Raw genomic sequence first — 25,663 nt, 5'->3', positions numbered from 1 at the left:
ACTTGTGGCTTCCCAGGGCTCGGGAGGTACTGTCGTCCAGTCTTCCCAGTGAGCAGTCAGAGCCTGAGGCCTGGCCCACTTCCCAGCTGCAGCCCCCAACCACCCTCCAAGTGTTTGAGCTTCAGGTCTGGGTTGGCTGTCCTTCGTGGGGTCCTCGAGCAGGACGCCGCTGGGCCTCCTGCCCTTGTGCCCACCTCAGGGCTCCTTCTGGTGGGTCGAGGAGACTGGGCAGAGGGCCATGCAGCGAAGCGGAACGGACTGTTCCTTGATGGAAAACTGCTCTTCTCCTCTTGATTAAATGAGTAAATTAGTTCCAGATCCCCTGTCAGAGAGTCAAGCCGTTTAAAAGGGTGAGGGCAAAATAGAATACATGGTAAGGAAGATAGTGTTGTTCTTGCTATAATAGGAGAAAGCTAACAAGCCGTGGAGAGTGAGTAGCCAAATGGTTTTAGAAATGTATTTTTAAAGCCGTGTTTTTGGAAACCAAGTTCAGTGAGCAGGGCCTGTGCTCAGAAGGGCTCTACACTTGGTTTGAGAGCTCTGCGGCTGTTCTCTTGAAACTCTTAATTTGTGAACAGGGCCCCACGCTTTCATTTTGCACTGAGCTCTGAATTACGTAGCCTGTCCTGTCAGTGTAGTATATTTTAAATCAGTGTCCCGTAACTATGGACATTTTGCCCCCTCGGTTTCAGGTAGGCCACTGTTTCCCGTCCAAGTTTGCAAGTCAGCTTTTGCACTGTGTTGTTTTTGTTTTGTTTTGTTTCATGCCTAGCAGGGAGGTGAGCTCTTGATGTCTATGCATTCTCACTGATCTTTACCAGAATGTGCCACAGTGCAAATTTGATGCTGGAAAGTACTGAACGAGAAGGGTAAGCATTGGTATTTCTAAATTAAAACATTTCAGAGATCGCTTCCCCCTTTGGCTGGGTAGACCACGCACGTTATACAGCATCTTCTCCTAAAATGGAGAAATGAGAAGGAATTGCCTTGCTCTCAGCTTTCAGCGAGGACATGACCCTACTCTTAACCATAACCATGCTGTGGACTGTCTCAGGGACTTGGTCTGTACTACCCTATAACCCCAGCGTTCTGCTTCCATCCCATTCACCAAGAGATCCAGAGGGAAGAACGAGGGATACCCAAGGGTATCTTGCTTGATTTGCGGAGCTAGGTGCACGCTGACAGACTTAAGTTCATCAGGTTTAAAAAGTGCTGGAGCCATTTGTTGGTCCTTTTTTTCTTGGCAAAGATTCTGTAACATACACCAGCCAACATCATTGAAGCAGACCAAGGATAAACCCATGGCCCTCCTTTATTTACTTGCTTGGCCATAATTTGGAACTAAGAATATTGCGTTGTAAGAACACAGAGTGGTGTTTCTTATAAAGTGATAGGGGAAATTGACCAGAAAGCAGTGGGTCCTTTCAGAGACTCAGCCAAGGCATCCCTGCTGCTACCAGGCTGAGAAAACTGGAAGAGTCAGCGTGGACAGTGGGCAAGCCCTGGGGAGGTAGCTGGATGTCCTGAAGGACTGCAAGGGGGTCCAGTCTGAGGCAGGTGACGGCAGCAAGTGTCACCTTGAGTCTAGACTAAGAGTTACTTTGGGCAAGGCCCACCCACCTGAGGTAAGGAGGGTGGGAGATGTGGGTGAGCTAGAGAGAAATGAGAGAGAATCTAGGAGGAGGTGGTGCCAGGAAGTTCAAATAGGTGGTGTTGCCAGTGTATCTACCGATGCCAAGGTTCTGGTCCCTGGAGCAGTGGGAGCTGTCGTGATCCAGGCAGAACTTGGGGTGTACCGAGCTGGCTGTCAAGACAGGGACCAGGCACAGGCAGAAGTCCAAGGCGTAAGCTCCAGTTGTGACTTAGACGAAGCCCTCTTGGTAGCAGGGATGGCTTGATGTAAAGCCTGGGAGGTTTGGATAAAGCTCTTGAAATCTTTTGGATCTAAGATTAGAATTAATTCTAGGAACTGAGACATAAAGCTGAAAGCATGTTGAGGGTAGTGGCCCCACTGAGGAAGAAAAGGGGGTAACAGAGTCACTAGGGACTGGGCGGGCCTGCCTGTGGGGAGCGAAATTGCCTTCCACGTACATTATGTCGGGTTTGCTTTATTTTCTTCAGTTTTAGCAGATCTAAGCATTGTCTTTATTCCCATTTTACACCTGAGGAATCAGAGGAGTAAACGGAAGTGCCCAGAGTTAATGGATTCCTTGTGTCTGGGGCTCTCTCCAACACCACTTCTGTGCCCTTGGCTTAGATGAGCCCAGTTTATGAAGTTCCTTCAGTGGTATCTGTAGCCAAGTGGTGGAAAGCACAGACTGCCTGGCTTCTTGTCCCCACTCCATGCACCTTGTCTTATGACCTTGGGCAGGTTACTTGGCCTCTCCATGGTGTAGTAAAAAAATGAAGATATTAATGTCTTCTTCACAGTGCACTCATGAGGATTTAAAGGGATGTTATATGTAAAGGGTTTAGAACAGTGCCTGGCAAATAAGTGCTCACTAAGCATTACTACTCTACTCTGTCTAGAAATAAAACTTTAGGGAAGATCTCAGATGTTAACAGTTCTCACTACCCAGTGGGTGGATGGATCTCTGGCAAGGTTAATCCTGAAGAGGAAATACTGCAAAAATCATTCCTCTTTAGTCTTCTAAATCTTATAAAAGCAAGATTTCCCATTAATGAAATTTTGACTTCTAAAATAGTGAATTTTAGTGAGATCTTGCCCACTTTAGGGACAAAAATTGGGGGTATGCATTCCTGCTGTATCATTTCCTGGCTTTGTGAGCTGGGGCAATTTTTCCAATGTCACTCACTTATCTGCAAAGGGAATGGGGATGACAGCCAACCTCACAAAGTTTGGAGAATCACATGAGGTGATAGAGTGAAAGCACTTTAAAAGTTGGTCATGTTTTGGATGTTTTTATTCCCTGGACACAAGCCTGATGTAAGTAATAAAAGGTTAGGTGTTTGTAGAGTAGGGAAGAGGAAGCCATTCTGGAATTTAAAACTGTAGGTTGGATAATCCAGCCCAGTTTTGGGGATTAATAATTTAGTAAGGTCACCTGGTGGGCCCCCAAACAGATGAGAATATAGTCAGTCCATGGAATCTCTCTCTCTCTTTTTTTTTGTTTTTTTTATTGTCAAGTTAGCTAACATACAATGTATACAGTGTAGCCTTGGCTTTGGGAGTAGATTCCCTTGATTTACCACTTACATACAACACCCAGTGCTCATCCCAATAAGTGCCCTTTTCAGTGCCCATCTCCCATTTAATGCCCATCTCCCATTTTCCCCACCCCTCTAACCACCCCCCCATCAACCCTCAGTTTGTTCTCTGTATTTAAGAGTCTCTTATGGTTTGCCTCCCTCCCTCTCTGTAACTTATTTTTCCATCCCTTCCCCTATGGTCTTCTGTTGAGTTTCTCAAATTCCACATATGAGTGAAAACACATGATATCTTTTTCTGACTGACTTATTTCACTTAGCATAATACCCTCTGGTTCCATCCACGTTGTTGCAAATGACAAGATTTCATTCTTTTTCATCTCTGAGTTGTATTCCATTACATATATATATCACATCTTTATACATTCAACAGTTGATGGACATTGGGGCTTTTTCCTAATTTGGCCATTGTTGATAGTGCTGCTATAAACATTGGGTAAATGTGTCCCTACAAATCAGCATTCCTGTATCCTTTAGATAAATTCCTAGTAGTGCTATTGCTGGGTTGTAGGGTAATTCTATTTTTAATTTTTTGAGGAACCTCCACACTGTTTTCCAGAGTGGCTGCACCGGTTTGCATTCCCACCAACAGTACAAGAGGGTTCCCCTTTCTTGACATCCTTACCTTCATCCTTTGTTTCCTGAGTTGTTAATTTTAGCCACTCTGACCAGTGTGAGGTGGTGTTTCAATGTGGTTTTGATTTGTATTTCCCTGACGATGAACAATATTGAGTATCTTCTCATGTGTCTGTTAGCCTTCTGGATGTCTTCTTTGGAAAACTGTCTATTCATGTCTTCTGCCCATTTCTTCACTGGATTATTTTACAGGTGTTGAGTTTGGTAAGTTCTTTATAGATTTTGATACTAACCTTTATACAATAAGTCATTTGCAAATATCTTCTTACATTCCTTTGGTTGCCTTTTAGTTTTGTGGATTGTTTCCTTTGCTGTGCAGTTTTTTTATCTTGATGAGGTCCCAATAGTTCATTTTTGCTTTTATTTCCCTTGTCTTCAGAGACATGTCAAGTAAGAAGTTGCTGTGGCCGAGGTCAAAGAGGTTGTTGCCGTTTTCTCCTCTAGGATTCTGATGATTTCCTGTCTCACCTTTAGGTCTTTCATCCATTTTGAATTTATTTTTGGGTCCCATGGAGTCTTTGATCTCCTTTTTGTGCCATTCTCTTTACAACAACCAGATTGTGCTAGTGTGGTTTATTCCCTCTCTGCTCATGCAGTGGACTCAACCCCCACCCCAGTGAATCCTTGCTTCGATGGGAGCCACACATGTGACACGAAAGCTCGGTGCCATCCAGGGACAGGTGTAGACTACACCTGCAAGTGTGCCTCCGGGTACCAGGGAGATGGACGGAGTTGTGTGGGTAAGTGGTATGCGCTGTGTTCTTTCACGGGGTCCTCCAGCCCTGTGTTTATAGAAGATAGGTGCGTCTGCTTTTATGATCTCCACTGATCAATGAGACAAGTTTAGCAGCTATTAACCTAAATGCTATTATTTAAAAACTGAAGCATATTCTGGTTAGGTTTGAGAGGATAGTTTGGACGTGGGTGTTTGGGGCTGGGATTGGAGAAAGAAGACAACTGTTGTAGTTCCTGCATATTTTGAGTTCTTAAGTTTTGTCATTTTAATCCTGTATTAAGTATTTTCTTATATTTACTAAAACATGTGTTTTCAGGTTGTCTTCAGGTTTCAGACATTGTTTTTTTCCCCTATTATATCCCCACAATCCACAGAAATTTCTTTACACTTCTAAAAGAAAAGTCATTAGTGTGTTTTTCTTTTAAATGTTGAGTGGTTTTTTTAAAAATAAAGTCTAAAGAATTCTTAGAATATTGAAATATTTCTCCCTTGGACTTACACTTGACTGACTGCAGATAAATATTATAATCTGAAACATGCATTCTGGTTGATGCTTAGAAATCTTACCTTTGGACTTCTGTTAAGTCCACAATTTGTCCTGTTGAAGCTTCATAGTAGTGAGGAAACATCGAGTTTTCAGACCTTTCACTTGTGGAACCCTTGATTTAAGCCGCGCTTTTCTGTCGTTATTTCTTCTTAGATGTAAATGAATGTGCAACGGGCTTCCATCATTGTGGCCCCAACTCTGTGTGTACCAACTTGCCGGGCAGCTACAGCTGTGACTGCCGGAGTGGTTATGAGTTTGCAGATGACCACCACACTTGTATATGTGAGTGCTAAGCCATTTCTCTTTTTGGCCAAAATAGTGCGGAACCTTGCTCTTTGATTCATTAATGTTTCTGCTCTAACGTACAGAAGCTCTGCCATATGGTTTCTGAAAACACTTTGCGCTGAAATAACCCTATGGCCCAGTTCAGCCCTGGGTTTGTATGTTGCTTTCCTTTCGGTGTTGAGTTACTGAAGGGTGTTCACCCAGTTGGGATTCCTGCATGTCTTGGTATCTGGCCCAATCATATAACAAGACTGTGAACCTCTAATACCACCGGTTCTGGACAGAAGTAAAATATTTCTCAAATTTAAATGAAACAGATTTATAATTCAAAGACGCTCGCCCCACTGGGCCAGCTGTACAACTCCATCTGTAATAAATGTACTCTTTCAAGGGTAAAAAAACAAGAAAAAGAAACCTTTGGACCTAAAAGTGGATCCACAGGAAGCAGGATCCCAAATTCATCCCATTGGTAAAACCAGACGATGATAGAGAAAATACACTTTTTAACCCAGTGGGATAAAAAAGTAGCAGTGATCATAGAAACTGTGTGTATGTGTGTGTGTGTGTGTGTGTAGTTCTGGTGAGTTATAAACTTTATCAAGGACTATTTTAATGACTGATCTTCATGTCTAGAGTTTTAACCACAAACCCAGACCAGCACTTCTCAAACTTTAATACGCATACAAGCCATCCAGGGATCTTGTTGAAAGTCAGATTCTGATTAACTGGCTCTGGGATAGGGCCTGAGAACCTATATGCCTTCTAAGCCCCTAGATGTCCTGATGCTATGGGTGTGTGTATCACACTGGGAGGAGCAGTCTCACCCATTTGCAGGTCTGAACTCTCAGATGTCCTTGCCTTCTTCTCTTTTCAGTGATCGCCCCACCTCCCAACCCCTGTGCGGATGGCAGTCATTCCTGTGCTCCTGCTGACCAGGCCCGGTGCATTTACCATGGGGGCAGCACGTTCAGCTGCACCTGCCTGCCTGGTTACACTGGCAGCGGGCACCAATGTACTGGTGAGTACCTGCGGGTCGTCAGCCTCAGTGACTCTGGAAAGTTGCCTTGTATGCAACATCCCCACGTAACCGGAACCTTTCTCAAAAGGACTTCTCCCATCCTTGACTCACACAGCCTTGGAATTGTCCAAAGAGCAAGAGAAAAGCTGTCCTTTGAGTCAAAAAGCAGAGCGAAGGGTATTTTCCCTTGGGCTAGATTGGTGAGCATATGGTGGGGACGTTCCCGGAGCACTAGGAAGCCACTGCGAGCTTGTAGCCAACCTTCTGTTCCTTAGAGCTGGCGTAGGCTGGAGGAACTTCGGGAAAGCCTATTCACCTGTTGGGAAGTCTCCATCCTTCCATCTATGGTCAGTGACTTAGTCTAGCACTTCCAGTTGTGCCTAACTTTGAGTTGCTTATGATACTGGTTGAAGGGGTATTTTAAATAATCTCTAAATTGCAATGCAATTCTTTCTCATTTTTTCCCTCTCACCTCTCTCTCTGGAGAGAAGGGGAGGGGGTGGGGAGAGAGAGAACTCTGTCTTAAGAGGATAGTAATGCATACATAAATACCCAAAACTTTTTTTTCCCCCCAGAAATCTAACCACATTTAAGGTGGTTAAGACTTGGTACAGTATTTTGTAAAATCACTAAACTGGAATGCAGGACTAACTGTTAAAATTTAACTCGGTTAAATAATAATAATAATGTTTGAGGTTGTTACTGAACTAGGTATAACTCTCTGGGTATAAGCGTTCATGAAACTGGGATGAGTAGTACTTTAATATAGAGATTATTTAAGAAATCTACATAATCCACAAAAGGTTTTCAAAATATATCCAGTGACATGATGGAATTGAAACTCCATTTCATGCTGTCAGTAATGCGCACAAAGTTAGGGTAAAATGAGACACCGGCAATGAGAGAATGGTGGGAAAAGGGTCTGTGTGGGGATTATAAACCTGGAACACAGGGTTTCCCCCTCCCTTCAGACTGCTGCTTGCATTGGCTGGGCCACTGTTGATGGGCTAGAACAGCCGTGTGACCCCTGGGAGCTTCACAGCAGATGAAACAACATGCCCGCCCCGCCTCCTTACCAGATGTTCGTTTCTCCTCCTGATTCCTCTTCCCTTCCCTCTCAGCGGAGAGGCTCCCGGACGAGCCCACTGACGCCGTCCGTTCTGGACAGAACGCGTGTCAGGGCAGCACAGCCGTCCTCTCCTTCCTCGTTGTGCTGGGCCATTTGGTATTGTCTGAACTGGCTCTTTCATGTTTCCACTTCTGTTGTACCGAAGTTCTGCTGTATGCTTTTCCTAAAAACACAGTTTATACTGAAATGACCCAAAGCTGTGGCTCAGTTCAGCCCTGGTTTGTTTTTTTCTCTACTAAAAATATCCCCAGTTTTAGACAGAGCTCAACTGCTTCCCAGTGAGAATGAGGTAGATTTGAAATTCACAGATGCTTCTCCCACTTGACCAGCCCAAGAGTTCCATCTGTAATAGATACACTCTTGACACACAGAGGGTAGCCTCCACAGGTATGGGGGTCAGGATGTGAGGTGCACAAACTCCTCATGGTTCTGTTCTTCATGCGGGAATAATGTTTTGTCCACCCTTGTGGAACTTTACCGTTCAGTTCCATTTAACACATTTAAGACATGAGACTGCCTGGAGAAGCAAAATCTTGTCAGTAGAATTGCGTATTTAAACATCCAGCCACTCAGGTCAGCAGAGATCGTGCCTTTAAAGTATTTAACTTCTTAGGTCTTTGGTTTAAAGCTAACAAGTTGAAATTAATTGCAGCCTCGGTGTGATGAGTGTTAATCAGAATGTTAATTGAGTTAGTTTTTGCCCTAATCCCGTCTAGAATCATTCTCTCTTCCTTCTTTTAACTTCTATTTGTCCTGTAAAACTTTGATTATCTTTGGGATCATGTTAAAATTGGTTACTTTTCCATGTTGGGAACTTGTGAGTAATGCCATTCATTGTTATTACTGCCCTCTTGCTGATTTCTGCCATTTTTAATTGTCCCTATTCAATCTTTGCTTCTCTGCATTTGGGATTTTCTCTGGAACTCACAAACTTAAAACCCATCAGTTGCTTCCCTTAGTGTATTAGTTATCTATTGCTGCATACCAAATTACTCCCAAAATACAGTAGCTTAAAACAATACACATTTATTATCTATAGGTCAAGGGCCTGGGAATGGCTTAGCTTGGTCCTCTGCTTAAAAAGATCCTCACAAAACTGCAACAAGGGGTCTGGTAGGCTTGGGGTCTCCTCTAAAGGCCTAACTGGGGAAACATCCTCACATGGTTATTGGCAGGATTCAATTCCTTGAGACCTGAGAGCCTCAGGTCCTTGTTAGCTGTGGCCTGGAGATGACCTTCAGCTTCTTGACACGCAGACCTCCAACAAGGTAGCTTACTTCATCAAAGCTGGTGGCAGAAAGTCTTTTAGGAAATTGGAAGTTATAATCACAAAAATGACATCCCCTCAGTATTGCTTTCGTGTATTGATTAGATGCAAGTTACTCAAGGGAAGGGGATTACATAAGATTGCAAATGCTAGAAGGTAGGGATCTTTGGGAGTCCTTAGAGGCTGTCTCCCAGAATCCATTACCATGGGTTGCCTTCCAAGCTTTTCAGACTGTGGAGTAGAAGAGAATGAATAGTCCTTTTCCTAAAGACCTATGCCATGCCTAAATCCGACTGGGCTAGTCATGAAGGTGATTTGCAGGATAAGTACATACGTGTGTGTGGGTGTATGCACATGCATGCGCATTTTTTTTTTTTTAAAGTTTTTTTTTTTTTTAACGTTTTATTTATTTTTGAGACAGGGAGAGACAGAGCATGAACGGGGGAGGGTCAGAGAGAGAGGGAGACACAGAATCTGAAACAGGCTCCAGGTTCTGAGCAGTAAGCACAGAGCCCGACGCGGGGCTCGAACTCACGGACCGCGAGATCATGACCTGAGCCGAAGTCGGATGCTTAACCAACTGAGCCACCCAGGTGCCCCTGCATGCGCATATTTAAAGACATGCCACAATGTGCATGTGTACCCGTGGCCATAGAAAATAGCAAAATAGAGAAAAATAGAGATAGAAGCTCTATTTTGTGGAAAGTGCGCATTCTTGAAGCATGCATGTTATTCTTTACTCCATTAAACTAGCAATAAAAGGCGTGTGGGTTTTTCTCTAGCCAGTTTGTTAAAAACCAGGTTCCCTGGAGAGGCTGGACTTGGCTTTGGGTTCTCAGTCTAGTCTGAGTCACCAGCAGTTACTACTTTTATCCAAGTAGAGTTCAATCTTTTCCAGCTTCCCTCAATCAACCCCGATTGCAACAGTTTCAGGGTTGATGTCCACCTTGTGTTGGTATGAGCCGGTATTTCTCAGGCATGTTTGTCCTCATAGATCTTGGTAACTTTGCCAGGTGAAGCAGTGTGTCTTGAGTTGGGACCTTTCCAGGAGAAGCGATTGAGTTACGGGTGGGACATCCCTCAGCACCATCACTGCTCAGGAGGGACGTGAGGAGAGGCACTTAGGTTATTCTGTCTCTGGTTTTCTGTTCTAAAAAAGAGAGATGTTAAGTAGGGTATGGTAAAGTTGGTGCAGCCACAGGAGAAGAGAACAAGGTTTGCAAGGAAGGAGTTTATTATGCTCATGGGTCCCAGAGAGAGGGTCACCACGTACCACACAGGGGCACACCCAGCAAGGTGCTTGACTGAATAGGTGGGGAGCTAGAACTTGTGGGCCGAAGCCTTTATTGGGGTCTGGAAATTTCACTGGATGGTCTGAAAGCAAAGGGGGTTGGGGGGGATGGGTTAAGGGTAGCTAGAATCTGGTAATCCAGTGGTTGGGTTTGTTTTGAAGGGACCTCGCCTGATTTGGGTATGGGCTCAGAATTACAGCAGTGAAAGCATTGAAACACCAAAGCATGAATTCAAAATGGAGGGTTTTAACAGATGTTCCATACAGGTGTTTTACCAGCTTAACAGAATAGAATGGAGAATTGTGCTGGCATTGAGCCATGTTTCATTACCTGAATGGCAAAGGAGTTCTGCTGTGCCCCAAACATTGTCGTCTTGACCTCAGTGTTCTGACAGCCCCTAAAGACCCCTGACAGGGATTGTTAGGCATAAATGGCAGCTCCCAGCCTGAGCGTAGCAACAAGGAGTTTCTCCCTTCCCTAGGGGCTGTAAGTGTTCCATGCTTTCTGTCCTGACACTTGACATCCTGTGATAGAGGGAAGAGCTCCCCTTCATTAAACAAAAGCCCCATTTCCCCCCACACCCCTCAATGTTAGCACTCCTTGGGAGGAGCCATAGCCTGCTCTGAGCCCAGGCTCTGGAGTGGCTGACTGCACTCATTTTCTGTCATGGTGTGAGGTCTTCCAAGGAGGTATGGGAGCTTTACCTCCTCCAGCTTCTAGGGGACGGGGGCTCCTCACTTGTGATGCTTTCTGTCCCTTCAAGGGCTTTCTCCTGCTGGTCATTTACAACCATTAGTGTCCCTCCCCCTGACTCTAGTATCTGTGGGAAGATGACTGGCTTTCAGTCTGATCACAATTCTTAGGCCGTAGGCTTTAAGAACATAAGGAACCTGGTAGCTCTGGGGAGTCCCCTCTCCCTTAGTTCAAAAACAGTCTCAAGAAACTGATCCATGGGTTCTAGAAATAGGCCCTGTGTCTCAGGAATTCCTGCTTCCTGTCATTGCCTGGGGTTCCTGTTAGCATGAGAAGTCCTTTTAGCATATGTATTATGAATAGCTTCAATTTCCTGCATTTAATTTCCTGCTGGATGTTCAGTTTTACAGCTTTGGTTTTACAGCCAGTTTTATGGCCTCTTGCAGGCCCAAGGAACTGGATGGTCACTGGCTTTGCCCAGCTAGGTGTTGGAGTTGTCCTTGTCAAGAGACTGAGGGCCAGACTCAAAGATAATTAAATATGACAATATAGAACCTATTGATTAGATTGGAGATAGAGTTTTTGTTGTGATTAGTCTGGTTTATTTTTGGTTGACTGAGGAGCTAACCAGAAAACCTTGTTTCTAACCTTGTACTTTCCTGCCTTTGTAGGTGGAAAGAAGGTAACTAGGGAGGCCAGTTCATCTGGGCAGAGCCTCTCTGGGTGGCATTAAACTCCGTTCTGTCAAGCATTCAGGATGATTTTGGACTTAGGGGAGTTAATGTATGTTGACGAAACTTCCTTAAGACTGAGGATAAGCAGAATGTGAATTCGCTAATTACGACATAAGAGATTCCTCTCCCGTGAACATGTCTGCTCACCGGCACCTGGGAGGGTGGCTCAGTGAGCGCATGGTCATAGCAAGGCTGGTAGTCATAACCCTAGAAGAGATTTCACCTGGGGCATGGGAGGCCGGCTGAGGGGCCAACTCTGTCCCCAGCTGATCCACGTCAAATTCAGGCTGTGGCTCTTGGGCTTCCTGGGTTCTATGTGTCTCTGCCATGGGCTTATAGCAAATTGATGCAATTCACTTCTGGGACTCACATTCTTCTAGGTTTCACATTGATCATCCCAACCCACCTTTTTTCATCCATTTTTTAAATCGTGTTTTGGGTGTTTTCGTGAAAGTGACAGCTTTCTTTTCAGTGGAGCCTTGATCAGACTTACACTCTTTATCCTCCTTTTACTCTGGAAGACTTCCTATCTCTGCAGAGAGCTTATCTCAACCACTAGCCGTTGGTTTTAATAGTTTGGCTCTCATAGGTTTTTTTGGGGGAAAGGGGACTGTCTTGCTATTGTCTGCATATGCTGATTGCAGTAAATAAAAGGACTATAAGCTGGCATGTAAGGTTCTAGGATGTTGTAACTTAAAAAAAAATTTTTTAAGTTTATTTATTTTGAGAGAGAGAGCACGGGAGGGGAAGAGAGAGGGAGGGAGAGAGAATCCCAAGCAGGCTCCACACCAACAGCATGGAGCCTGATGTGGGGCTCAGACTCAGGAACCGCAAGATCATGACCTGAGCTGAAGTCAAGAGTTGGACGCTGAACCGACTGAGCTACCCAGACACCCCTAGGATGTTGCAGTTTTGAGAAATATGAAATTTAATCCTTACAGTACCATGTGGAGAGTGGGAGGGCCTGAATTGTTTGTACTGATAAACCTGACAAATTTAGATGTTCTTTTTAAATTTTTTTTTTAAATGTTTATTTATTGTTGAGAGACAGAGGCAGAGCGTGAGCAGGGGAGGGGCAGAGAGAGAGGGAGACACAGAATCTGAAGCAGGTTCCAGGCTCTGAGCTGGCAGCACAGAGCCCGACACGGGGCTCGAACTCACAACCTGCGATATTGTGACCTGAGCCGAAGTCAGACACTTAACTGACTGAGCCACCCAGGCACCCTTAGATGTTCTTTTGACTGTGTTGTTCCAAACTTCTGATAATATTTTTCTGATGCTTTTCTATTTCTTCTAAAGGTAGAAAGTAGAGAAAATTTCTGATTCCTTGGGCATTGTAGATGGTAGGACTCTGATTCCGGGAGACTGGGTGTGCTTCCAAACTTAATTGAAAAAGCATTTGGAGCCTCACCGGGCTTCTCTGCATCTGTAGATTGGTGTTATAGGGACATGGTGCCAACAGGGCAAGACCGAAACCATTGTTACATGTATTTACTGCTGTGGTACTGAAAGGAAGTGAGTGATTTACAGCCCAAAGGCTAGTTCAAAGGTAATAACTTCCTGGAATTCACTGTGGATGAAAGATACTCTAGAAATACACTGCAGGATATTTTTTTTTTCTGGAAGTGACCACACATTTGATTTCTACACTGTACATTCTCAGTCTAATGGGTTTGCTCACGTGTCCCTCGACTTTGTATGTTTAGCCCGCCTTTAGCTGTCAGCATATTTCTGCTCATGCCCAGAGGTCTTCTAAGGTTGACCCCTTGGCATTGACCCACATGTACTAGGGCCGCGTAGTAGCCCCAGTTGGGTGCATTGAAGTCATGCTGTTCCTCCCTGCCCCGCCCCCCCATCCCTGTTCTGCCTCTGCAGATGTTGACGAATGCTCGGAAAACAGATGTCACCCCTCGGCTACCTGCTACAATACCCCTGGCTCGTTCTCCTGCCGATGCCTCCCTGGATATCATGGGGATGGATTTCAGTGCGCACCTGGTAAGGTCTGGAGGGCTGGCTGAGGCACAGAAAACTCCTGGTTCCTTCAGTGTATTTTTTCTACAGCCTTTAGCCTGTTCTTATCGGGGACCAAGGCTTTTCTAGGCTCTGGATTTTCTTCCTGTTCCCTCCTTCTAGTTTACTTAGAAGTCCCTGGTTATTAGTAATCTGGGAGGCCAGGAGTGTGACCCCACCCATTGTCCTAGCTAGTGGCAGCTGTGTTCAACTCCCGTCATGATCTGCTTTGCCTCGGTAAGTGTCATTTAGATGAAGGACTGGGATAAGCTTACTAAATAGGAGCCATATGCACCTAGTCAGCTGGTAGTAAGCCCCCGTGGTGACACTCTAGGAGGTCTTGGCCAGCACTGTGTGACCTAGTGATTGCCATTGACCTGGAGCTTCTCAGACTTAGACTCTGGACTTGAGAGGCTGAACAGAGGTTTACTTGTTTTCTCCCAAGTCTCTTGGGATGTTTGGACACAAGCTATGGGTTCTTCATTTTACCCTTAGGGCTGAGGGAGGGGCGATTTTACAGTAAGTACGGTCAGCTCAGGACTTAACAGGGTGAACTGTGAGAATTAGGGAGACATTAGGTAGATAGTGGCAGAGCTAAAATAAGAATCCAGGAGTTCACAATCTCAGTGCCTGGCTATTTTTTTTTCCCATGTTATGCTGTCTCCCAAGTTTAGGGAGGGAAAAAGAAACAAAGAACGTCACCTCAGACAAGAGACTTTGAAGTTAGCTGGTAAAAGTGGATGGGTTGCAATGTCTTTTATTCCTTCTTTGTACGTCTCCTCCACCCTGGTCTCCGAAGACCCCACATCAGGACTGAAACCCTGTGAACGCCAGCAGCGCAGTGCCCACGCTCAGCACGCCTATCCTGGCTCCCGGCTGCACATCCCCCAGTGCGATGAGCAGGGCCACTTCCTGCCACTGCAGTGTCACGGGAGCACTGGCTTCTGCTGGTGTGTGGACCCCGATGGTCACGAAGTCCCCGGCACCCGGACTCCACCTGGCTCCACACCACCTCACTGCGGACCAGCAGGTGAGCCAGGCAGGAAGGAGCTTGTACTGACCTAGGCCCGGGGCTTGAGAAGCTGAATGGCGCAGCCTGTGGGGCAGATTATAACTCCTGCCCAGACCATGCAGACTCGGGGCCGACTTCTGTCCTTTCATAGCCTCCTTCCTCCTAGGACCACTCAGATGATCTGTGCCCACCTGTGCACACATTCAGATGACAGGGACATAGACTGACGTTACTGTTACACATTGGACTCCAGCCTTAGACTTGCCCGGTACAAGACGGGACGTTGAGATGAATGGTGTAGGTCAGGCTGAGGCCACTGCCCGAGACCTGTAATGGCAGCTTAGGGAGACCTTGGAGCTAACGGATCTTGCCAGACCAGCCTTTTGTCCAAAGAGAACTGCCTGCACATGTTCCTTTATATCGCTACACTCTGCCTTCTGAATTTCAGGAAGCAGTATGAAGGCCAGTTTAGTATTAATAGGAAAAATAAGCAGACACCTGTGGGTGCATCCCGCTAGTTTGCCCTAAGCTAATGACCCCCGCTGTCTCTAGGCAGGCCCAGCATAGGCCTCTAGGCACCCCCTTGCCCCAGCCACTGTCCGAAGAGATGCAGGGACCTGTTGTGTTAGCCTGTGCGGTCTGAGATGCTAATGGTGAGCGTGTCTGTAACCATCTGAGGGCTCTCCGTGCTCCCCGGGGGGGTGGGGCCTGGCTATCAAGTGCTCACATGTCCTGCCAGCTGCAGGTTGCCAAGGCAGATTGTATTCCTTGCTGAGTTGTTAAGAGTGGAAAGCACGTTTTTAAAACTACAGAAGAACTTTATTATGAAAAATGTAGGATTGATCTGATTCCATTTTAGCCAAAAATTCCTATAGCCATGAGCTTGCTATTTTTACTACTGGAAAAGATAAATCTTGGCTTTTAACGTGACAGTAAGAAGAGCTGGTGAATTACCACCAGTTTTGATCCTGTCAACAATAGTGCAATGGCCAGGACATGAGTAGTTCTAAGATTCACACAGGTAAAAATTGGTAGTGTTTGATCTAGATGTATACCTTTGTTTCCACAGTGACATTCCTAGTTCCTCTTGCCCCTATTTTTAGGAAAAGATTTGACAGGTCCAAGGGGGAAAAAAAGAAAAGAAAAATCCTGTTTCACTCCTTTAAAATCTTTAAAAAGTCTTGGTTCTAACTCCATCTGGGATTTAAAGAAATCAGATGGTTGGGGCCTGCCTTAGGGAATGGTTCAGAGTTCTATTTACTAAGACAAGCGTTTAGTTTTAAGGACCATGATTCAGAAGGGAGCCAAGAGAATGAGAAGTTAATGACTGAAGAGATGGACACATTGTCTTGTGCAGACTCTCCCCCCAGTGGCCCAGGCTCCTCTCTCGGCACTGGTTTGGCCTTGGCTGCCTTTTCTGACTAGTCCCATCTGCATAATGGGGTTGGCTTGAAGGGAGAGAAAAAAGTCTGTGTCCAAGATTTCAAACTATTTAAAACCCTGCCAACCGAAACCAGAAATCAATCTGTGGTTGGATTAAGAAGTAGCTTCAAATAGTAAGGAATGAGAGGGATGCACATGTATCAGTGATGTGCCCACTTCCCAGAAGCTGAGTGAGCCGTGTGTCTCCATTCCAGACAAAGAGCCGTGCCTCATCGGGTGGTCCCCTGAGCTAAGAACACACCCTCTGAGTTTGCGGGGTGGACCTGGAGCCGTGTTGGGAACTTCTGCGGGGCATCCCACCTTGAGGTGGCTTGTTAGTGTTTGAAGAAGTGACCTTTCCCTGTCCAGATTCTTTGAGACACATTTGGGTGAGGAACTCTCCTTCTCCATTGGGTCTTAAAAAGAACTCTGCTTCCCAAGGGTTATGAACTATAGAGGCCACCTGAAGGGCATCCATTGCCACCAGACCTGGTGAGTCTTGGAGTTGAGCTAGTTGGGTTTGAGCTCTGAGGATTTTGTTAACCATCCCCCCTCTTGTCTGGAGGAATCGTAGGTACAGGAACCGAATTGTAATGTTTCCAACTTTGTTCTTGGAGGCCAGTGGAGGTTTTGACCAAAGGAGTGACATGAAATGACTGTGTTTGAAGTATTTTTTTGCTTTTTTAAAAAATGTTTATTTTTGAGACGGAGTGAGGGAGAGAGAGAGAACACGAGTGGAGGAGGGGCGGAGAGAGAGGGAGACACAGAGAGAGGGAGAAGCAGGCTCCAGGCTCGGAGCTGTCAGCACAGAGCCCAATGCGGGGCTCGAACTCACAAGCCATGAGATCATGACCTGAGCCAAAGTCAGAAGCGCAACTGACTCAGCCATCCAGGTGCCCCAGAAATGACGTCTTAAAGGGACTCTTCTGGCTGCTGGCTGTTTACATTGGGGGGCGGGAAAGAGGGTGGAAGCCAGGGACCAAGTGAGAAAGTTTTTGTAATATCCTAGCAGGAGACCATGAGGCTCTGACCAGGGTGATAGGGGTGGATATAGTGCGAAGTGAAGATTTTCTGAATGTATTTTGAAGGCACAGCTGACCTTTTTCCTGACCTACCAGATGTGGAGAGCAAGAGACAGAAAGGAGTCAGGGATGATTGGGCCCACACAATGGAAAATGGAGGTGCTATTTACTGATAGGAAAAAGTCTAGGGGACAGCAGCGCTGACGGTGGAAAGCAGGGTCCCCGTTTTTGTTCTGAGATTAATGGCATACACCCAGGTGGTGGTATCATGTAGGTACTTGGCTGTGTGATTCCACAGACCACAGGCTTCGAGTTACAGGAATTAAAGCAGCAGCAGCTTCTAACGAGCTCCTTTAGATACTCCTCTGATAGACGGGGGTACAAGTTACTTCCAAAGCCCGCAGCAGACTCCCTGCAGACAGAGAACCACCACGTTTGGGACAGAGCGACAGCCCTGTGGAAGCAAGCAGGGAGAAAACTGCAGCTAGAGAAGCTACTCTGCAAGAGCTCACAGGAGTGTAAGCCGGGTGGTGAGCCAGGAGGGCGAGCAGAGGGGAGGATGCTGGACAAGGGAGGGGCAGAGCTATGGGCAGGAAGCAGGAGCCCGGGAGAAAGGTTCAGCTTTGAGCCAAAGGGCTTCCAGGAACTGGAGCGTCTAACAGTCAGTATGGAGCTGTTGGCCACCACGTCCTCCATGTGCACCCCTACTAATTACAGTGAGTCTCACTCCATATAGTTTTCCAGTGAGCAGAGCTGAGGGCCACGTAAGTAGGGTAGGAATAGGAGGCAGGAATAGTTGGGCAGTAGGGCAAAGTAGGGCAGGCAGTAGGTCAGGACTAGTTTGTAAGACGCATGGCCAGCGTCAAGATTGTCCTCTCAGGTGCAGGCCTGGAACTTGAACCAAGCGGGAAAGAATAAATACTGCCTTTAAGTATCATGTAGGCCCGAGTCCCTGAGGAGGGTCCCCACCAAAGGGCTCTGTTAGCAGAGGTCCTGGGCCCCAGCAGAGGTGTCCCCATGGGCCGGGCCCGAGTGTGCCCTGCACCCCTGATCTTAACCTCCTCTTGCTCTCTGCTGACGTGGCTGGCCTTCGTGACAAATCCTCCTGGCCCAGGAGCTTTCCTCCGTTCTCCGGATGCCTGTGGAGAGCTTCTTAGAGCACTTGACTGGTCCAACGTCCAGGGGCTTGGCTGAGGCCTTGTTGGCGGATACTAGGAGGAGGGAGGCCAGGTGTGGGGATCTTCAGCCACATGCTGCATTCTGTCCTTGGCTCACGATCAAAGGCTTTTTGTCCCCATCTGCTCAGAGCCCACCCGGAGGCCCCGGACTGTCTGCGAGCGCTGGAGGGAAAACCTGCTGGAGCACTATGGTGGCACGCCCAGGGACGATCAGTATGTGCCTCAGTGCGATGACCTGGGCCACTTCATCCCCCTGCAGTGCCACGGGAAGAGTGACTTCTGCTGGTGCGTGGACAAAGATGGCAGAGAAGTGCAGGGCACCCGCTCCCAGCCAGGCACCACCCCTGCATGTAAGCACCCGGGGGTCAGCCCTCATCCCCCTCATCCACTCTGAGGGCTTTTTGTATGGAAACTGCCAGCTGTGAGTGAAGCGGGGGGAAAGGGGGGACCCATAGGTCCAGTGAAAGAAGTCGCTAAGATGCCGTGTTGATTTATCAGCTGGTCTGTGATCCAAATCCCTATTTGGATTTAACGTTTGGTTTTGTCATTAGCAGTTTCTGTAATTAGAACATCTGGAACTCAGTTCAACAAGCAGTTCCTCCTCCCCAGCTCAGGATGAGAGGGGACACGTGTCACCCTGGGGGCCCAAAGAAAAGCGGACACAATACTGTTTTTTTGCCCTTAAAAAGAAAAAAAAACGTTTTTGCTTTGTTCTGAGGGAAGTGTTTTGTTGTCTTCCTCCCTAGTAATTGGCAGTGTTTTACATAATCCTTGGGGGGGGGGAAAAACCCCTAGAAATTAGAATTTCTTTTAAGGAACATCTGGAATACATCTGTCTAGGGTGAAAACCTTTTGATGTTTTTGGAGGTTCTGGTATGTGGAAAGTAACTTCTTCCCCTGTCCCCACCCACCTTTGTGTTCTTTCCTCTCCGTTCTTCATACCCTCCTGCTCCTTCCCACGGCAGGTATACCCACCGTTGTGCCACCCACAGCCCGGCCCCTGCCCCGGCCTGATGTGACCCCTCCACCTGTGGGCACTTTCCTGCTCTACGCCCAGGGCCAGCAGATCGGTCACTTGCCACTCAATGGTACCAGGCTCCAGAAGGACATGGCCAAGACCCTGCTGTCACTGCATGTAAAGTGGATTTCTCCCGTGGGGGTGGGACTGTACGGGGCGTTCAGATCTGGGCCAGGGCCTGAGGTAGAGGGAGGTCCTGGAGGATTTCTGGGCTGCGGTCCAACTCCATGAGTCTGACGCTGCTGCCACAGGAAGTGAGGGCACTGTCTGCTGGGAGTCCTGACTGACTGACCAAGGCTTTCTCCAGTGGCTCATGGGGTTTCAGAGAAGTGGAAAGGGAAGTTCAGAGTTACCAGGATATGGAGGCAGTATGGTGAGCCGAGGGAGAATGGAAAGAAACTCAGCCCGAGTCCCCAGGGTTCTCTCCATGCCAGACATCTCCACAGAGGGTCCAGGACTAGCTAAAGGGTGTGGTTTCTGTGGAAAGAAGTTAATGACTGCCTCGTTGTTGTAGCCCCCTCCCCTCCGTTTTGGTTCTGTTGATCGGTCTCCTATCTTCTCTAACTCCTTCACAGATGAAGATTTGGGTGGAGTGGGACGCTGGGAAAGGAGTGGACAAGCTTTCCATAGGAGATGCTTGTTGCTTTCTGAGCCAGCAGCCTCCCTCCATTTTGGAGGACAGCTTTCTTCTCTAAAATGGAGAAAAGAGAAGGGAGTTCGCCAGAAAGGCACTGATGGTTATTAAGGAAAGCCGTCTGATTCCATTTCTAAACTTCATGCAGCAGGTACTTGCTCATCTGATAGAAGAGTATAATGTCCGTGTTTCCCTTTACTTATGTTATCAAGCTAATTCTGTAACTTTTGGGATTCCAAAAAAAGCTTAGAAGCAGGTAGTATTCAGAGAAAGAGGTTTGTTTTTTAAGATTTAGGTTTTGGAGTTTTAGGTGTGTTGGCAACCACTAGCATACTATTCTGTAAGCTTCTCTAAGAGAAACTAAGAAATCGTCAACACCTCAGTCTAACTATCGTAGCCAAGGCTGATGGTTTTACTGCATTTCTGCACTTGCCTCTCATTCGGGCAAGGTGGTGGTGGTAGAACTAAGAGAATGGCACATGGGTTATGAGCATGTCTTGAGGAAATTTACTTAAACTGAGCCTCCTTCTTCGAAGAAACCCTAAAGTCAGTACATGGGTTAATGGATCCCATGATTCCCTAGGTCACTGGAAGCACATGGATGTCACTCCTGCCTGAGACAGATGACTCACTTTTCAAGTAAAACTGTTCTTGACCTTCAGATCCCTCTAAATCAACTGCCCATTTTTTCCACAGGAGTCAAATTCTGCTTTGTACAGTATTTTTTATATTGACTTCTCTCCCGGAGGCATGTCAAGCCGGCCCCAGGAGGCTTTGTTAGGCAAGCAGGGAGCTGGTATGACCTCAGGGACAGCCAGATGGCCCCTAGATGTTGGCTTTGCACATCTGTTGGGCTTCTTCAGACCAGGAGTCTGGGTTGGAAACTGAATGAAGCAAGTACTATGCAGAGTTTTGTAAAGAAATACCACAGACTCAGCATTTAAAAAAGACTTCTTTATTTAGCAATAGGGAAGGGAAGACCTCCCTAACCAGCGGTTTGGTGACCACCAGTCTCCAGTTCCTTAACCCATCCTTCTGGAGACTTTCTTCTACATACTGATTACAACCAAATCATTTGCTTTGTATAAGAAGCAGAGATAGGGATAAGGGATCAAACCTCAGGGGAAAGATCTCATGATAGTTATAGGAAAAGGGAGAGTAAATTTTGTTGTTGTATGTTGGTGAATTAAAAAATTTTTTTTAATGTTTATTTTTGTGAGAGAGAGCACAGGTGTGCATGCGTGCACAAGCAGGGGAGGGGCAGAGAGAGAGCGAGACACAGAATCTGAAGCAGGACCCAGGCTCGGAGCTGTCAGCACACAGCCGACGTGGGGCTCGAACCCACAAACCGTGAGATCATGACCTAAGCCGAAGTCAGACGCTCAACTGACTGAGCCACCCAGGCACTCCTATGTTGGTGAATTTTAGAAAGGCTGTTTCAGAAGTGCTGATACCATTCGGAAGGAGTACGTTTTCACCCAGTACAGTATTAAGGACTTACTTTGCTGAGACTAATGTTTGTTCTCTAATCACTCAAGGGGCTGATTTCATGAAATCATTTTATTACTGCTGACAGTAATTGTGCTTATTGAGCACTTGCTGTATACTAATGACCGATGAGGATACTTTACAAGAACTTTTGGTAGAATTTTTATAGCAGCACTATAAAGTAGGTACTAGTATCTTCATTTTGCAAATGAAGAAACCCAGGCATAGAGAGGTTAAATACCAAAGTCATAGCTAGTCAGTGGCCAAACCTGGCTGGGACCCCAGAAGTCAGCCTCTAAGCCACCTGTGTAATCCTGCTGCATAGCTGCCCTTAGGACTACTGTGGGTCGTTCACTACAGCCATGTGTGCAGAAGCTGCGCGCAAGCTCTGGGGAAATGCATGGAGTCCTAACTCTTCCAATTTCATGTTTTGGTCCACAAAGGGCTCCATAGTCGTGGGAATTGACTATGACTGCCGCGAGAGGATGGTGTACTGGACAGATGTTGCTGGCCGGGCAATCAGCCGTGCCAGTCTGGAGCCAGGAGCAGAGCCTGAGACGATCATCAGCTCAGGTCAGCAGCTTCATCTGGAAGATGCTTTGTATTTCATTTGAGTCTCCTACGTTCACCAGGGGAGGTTAAGCGCCATTCAAGCCACTTCATCAAGCGCTGCAATACCAGCCCCTCTGTAAACACACACTTATACGTAAGCAAGGAGGTAATTCTTACTGTGAGCCTGTTATGAAATTGGAACTCCCAACAGAAACGGCTCACAGTGAGAACTCAGGGTGTGGCCACAGTTGATGCTGCCTGGCCCCAGCACTGTGCATGCCCGGTACCATCAGGCTGGTGGTATGTTAGTGTAGAAGGAAAACTAGAGGTGGCAGGACAAGTAACAAAGGATCCGTTCCTCAGTTAACCTGGTTCTTGCGGCCAAGAGCCTCTCGGGACTTTTTGTTTTTTAAACTGTTCAAACATAGTAGATCTCTCTGCTTCGGGTTCCCTTTTCATGCCTGCAAATACTCCAGTCCTGCTGTTCTACTTCCAGGTCTGATAAGCCCTGAAGGACTTGCCATTGACCACTTCCGTAGAACAATGTATTGGACGGACAGCGGCCTGGACAAGATAGAGAGGGCCAGGCTGGACGGTTCTGAGCGGAAGGCCCTCTTCCACACGGACCTGGTGAATCCTCGAGCCATTGCTGTGGATCCAATCCGAGGGTCAGCTGGGCTTCCCTATTCTCCTGCTTCCTGTGGATCCTAATTTGGAGCCCTTGGATTTTAAATGCAGTGTGGAGAGGGTCAGAACAAGAGTGCAAAAGCTCCAAAGCATGGACTTAAAAACAGTATTTATATAGGATCTACTAGGCGTCAGATGCTGTTCTAGGCAAAGGGGACAAGGTCTGCTCTTTCGTGGAGCTCACATTCTGGGAGGAAGTAAGGTAGTAAACTAATGAATAAACTAGAAAATCATTAAGACGACAGTGCGATACAGAGAGAATTCAGAGTATGTGAGAGGCACTGGGGGGCCACCCGAGATCACTGACCAGGCAAGGCTGTCTAACACTTGAACTGGATGGGTGGGTCTCCTTCAGCAACACATTAGGAAACTCTAGTGCTGAAGCAACAGGGTTAAGTTCCTTAAATGGTGAGAGTAGCCAAAACTCAGACACTGGTGTTTTATTTCTCTGACCTCATTTTCACTATTGCAAAAAATCTTTATTTAATTTATCCCACAGCAACTTGTACTGGACAGATTGGAATCGTGAGGCTCCCAAAATTGAAACGTCTTCTTTAGAAGGAGAAAACAGAAGAATTCTGGTGAATAAAGACATTGGACTACCTAATGGTTTAACCTTTGACCCCTTCTCCAAACTGCTCTGCTGGGCAGACGCAGGTATTACTGATGGCATGTACACACAGCACACTTCAGCACCATGGGTGCCAGCACTTAACCGCAGCTTTTACAACAAAACCAAATCCCAGTATGTAGAGCTTTTGGCTTCAATTTTCAACAGTACAGCCAGCACAGAATCTGCTCCTTTGGTTGGTGTCTAAACTGTTAAAGGACACTTTTAGTCGATACTTCTAATCCTTCTTGGGGTTTTGGGTGGGAGGGGTTGTCTGTGACTTAGGCAATGATCTGAGGGCTGGAACTATGTCCCAATTCATTTTTGTGCTACTAGCCCTTCCCCACACAAGCACTTGGTATACTTTTTTTTTTTTAATGTTTGTTTATTTTTGAGAGACAGCGACAGTGCAAGCAGGGGAGGGGCAGAGAGAGAGACAGACTCTAAAGAGGCTCCAGGCTCTGAGCTATCAGCACAGAACCCAACACAGGACTCAAACTCACGAACTGTGAGATCATGTTCTGAGCCGAAGTCGCATGCTTAACCGACTGAGCCACCCAGGTGCCCTGTCCTGGTATACTTTTTAAAGTAAAGAGAAATTTTATCCTCTGTTGGAACTGGCAAGCTTAGATAAATGAACAAGAGGCTTTGTTTGTTTGTTTGCCAGTATCAGAACAATTTACAGTATGCTATTACGTGGAAGACATTTTTTGAAAAGTGATGTGGCAGGATGGCCCTTGGTAGTAAGTTAAGGTTGCCAATACCCAAGTTCTTTCTGTTGTGTGATCTCCTTATTAGAAAAGATGCTATAGGTCTTCTTCTATACTAAAAAGAATATGAAAATGTCCATTCTTAAAGAATTTCTAATTTAATAAAAGGAACTATAAATGCAGATGGATCAATATTATAACCTGGTTGGCCCAAAACAAGTTATTTTTTTTAAGTTATATTTTTAAAAACTATCTGAAATTCAAATCCATGTTTCATAAGACGCATGAAATTTGGAAACTCTTGACTTGTTTAGGTACTATAAAATTTTCGAGAGTGCTTCCTTTACACTGAAAAATATAAGCCATGTCGCCATTTTAGTTACTTTTAATTCCTATCTACAAGATAAGTCTTTAAAATCCTTCAATATTTCTTAAGGGCCTTATGCATTGCTTACAAAGGGCAAGTGTTTATCTGATGTTTACGACAATTTATGAGGTGACACTTTAATTAGAACAAAGTTTATCTCTAATGTCCTACTTAGGGAGAAAAAAATGCAGTCCTCTCTTCCAAGAAGGGATCAAGAGTCTAAATTCTAAGAAACGAGAATGCTATTAAACTGAAGACTGGTAACAGAACAGGAAAATTTTAGTTTCTAATTTGCATCACTGCACTGGGAAGAAAATACCCTATTTCCTCGTCTACCTTTGTTTCCTTTCAGAAGGCCTCCACCTGCCACAATTATTTTTGGCAAATGACTTTTCTCCTGGTATGGAATGATTTCATTTTCTCTGGTGTTTTAAAAGGAACCAAGAAACTGGAGTGTACACTACCTGATGGGACTGGACGGCGGGTCATTCAGAACCACCTCAACTACCCCTTCAGTATTGTCAGCTTTGCAGATCACTTCTACCACACAGACTGGAGGAGGTGAGCCAACGCACACTGGCCGTGCCTCACGAGGCTGGGGTTCCAGAAGATGCGCCACCCATTTTACCTAATGTCACTAAGTGTCTTTAGTAAACTATGCCGTCTGCTGCAAGTTTCCATTATCTCTGTTAGTAGATAACATCATTCAAGTGCTAATGCTTTTTAAGTCCTACTTAATGGCACTGCTCACACGTAGCTTAAAAGTGGCACAGCTTACACTGAACTATCCAAAAAGGAAGTACATGAATCCAAAACACTACCCCCTTAAGTGGTGCCACGTGATTTAAACTGATTTTTTTTTTTTTTAAATGGTATTATGGATATATTGTCCACCTGGGAGAAGGAAGAGTAGTGTAATTTACACTAGTGCCCCAAGGAGGAACTGGGGAACATTAAAAATACATATGGATGTCTAAGCCCTTCTACCCCATTCCTTGCAATCTGGATTTAATTGGTCTGGCGTGAGGCCTAGGCATCAGTATTTTAATAGATTTTCAAGTGATTCGTTGAACAAGGGTTGAGAACCACTGACTTGGACCAGTGGTTCTGAAAAGTTTTGTATGGCATCAGAAACATTCCAAGGGATTGTTAAAACCTATTGCTGGGTCCCAGCCCATAATTCCTGATGACTCAGTAGGTTGGAGTTGAGGCCATTTGTATTTCTAACAAGTTTCCAGATGATGCTGGTCTGGGGACCACTTTGAGAACCACTCATCTAGAAAATCTTCAAATCTAAATGAGTCAAAACTCGGTTAAAGTAAAAAAAAATACATATTCTAGAAGGCTAGCAGAGATTCGCTATTGAAACTGAGTTTCTATCCAACCTT

General features: G+C 46.0%; 1 protein-coding gene across 2 annotated transcripts in view; it reads left to right on the top strand.

Moving 5' to 3' along the window:
* Positions 1 to 25,663, top strand: part of NID2 (nidogen 2) — a 68,413-nt gene that overhangs the window by 40,019 nt on the left and 2,731 nt on the right. For both annotated transcript variants that reach the window (XR_006203812.1, XM_042943218.1), the window contains exons 9-19: positions 4,461 to 4,604; positions 5,301 to 5,429; positions 6,307 to 6,450; positions 13,441 to 13,560; positions 14,375 to 14,605; positions 18,338 to 18,559; positions 19,175 to 19,344; positions 21,793 to 21,922; positions 22,398 to 22,569; positions 23,088 to 23,245; positions 24,713 to 24,836. Coding sequence is in view for 1 of the 2 variants with exons in the window: in XM_042943218.1 (XP_042799152.1) it covers positions 4,461 to 4,604; positions 5,301 to 5,429; positions 6,307 to 6,450; positions 13,441 to 13,560; positions 14,375 to 14,605; positions 18,338 to 18,559; positions 19,175 to 19,344; positions 21,793 to 21,922; positions 22,398 to 22,569; positions 23,088 to 23,245; positions 24,713 to 24,836 (1,744 nt within the window). In the remaining variant the exon portion in view is untranslated. The remainder of the gene's footprint in view (positions 1 to 4,460; positions 4,605 to 5,300; positions 5,430 to 6,306; positions 6,451 to 13,440; positions 13,561 to 14,374; positions 14,606 to 18,337; positions 18,560 to 19,174; positions 19,345 to 21,792; positions 21,923 to 22,397; positions 22,570 to 23,087; positions 23,246 to 24,712; positions 24,837 to 25,663) is intronic.

The sequence above is a fragment of the Panthera leo genome, chromosome B3 (assembly GCF_018350215.1).
Source record: "Panthera leo isolate Ple1 chromosome B3, P.leo_Ple1_pat1.1, whole genome shotgun sequence".
NCBI classification, from domain to species: domain Eukaryota; kingdom Metazoa; phylum Chordata; class Mammalia; order Carnivora; family Felidae; genus Panthera; species Panthera leo.
The sequence above is the reverse complement of the archived record's forward strand: the minus strand, read 5'-3'. Positions and strand labels throughout refer to the sequence as shown.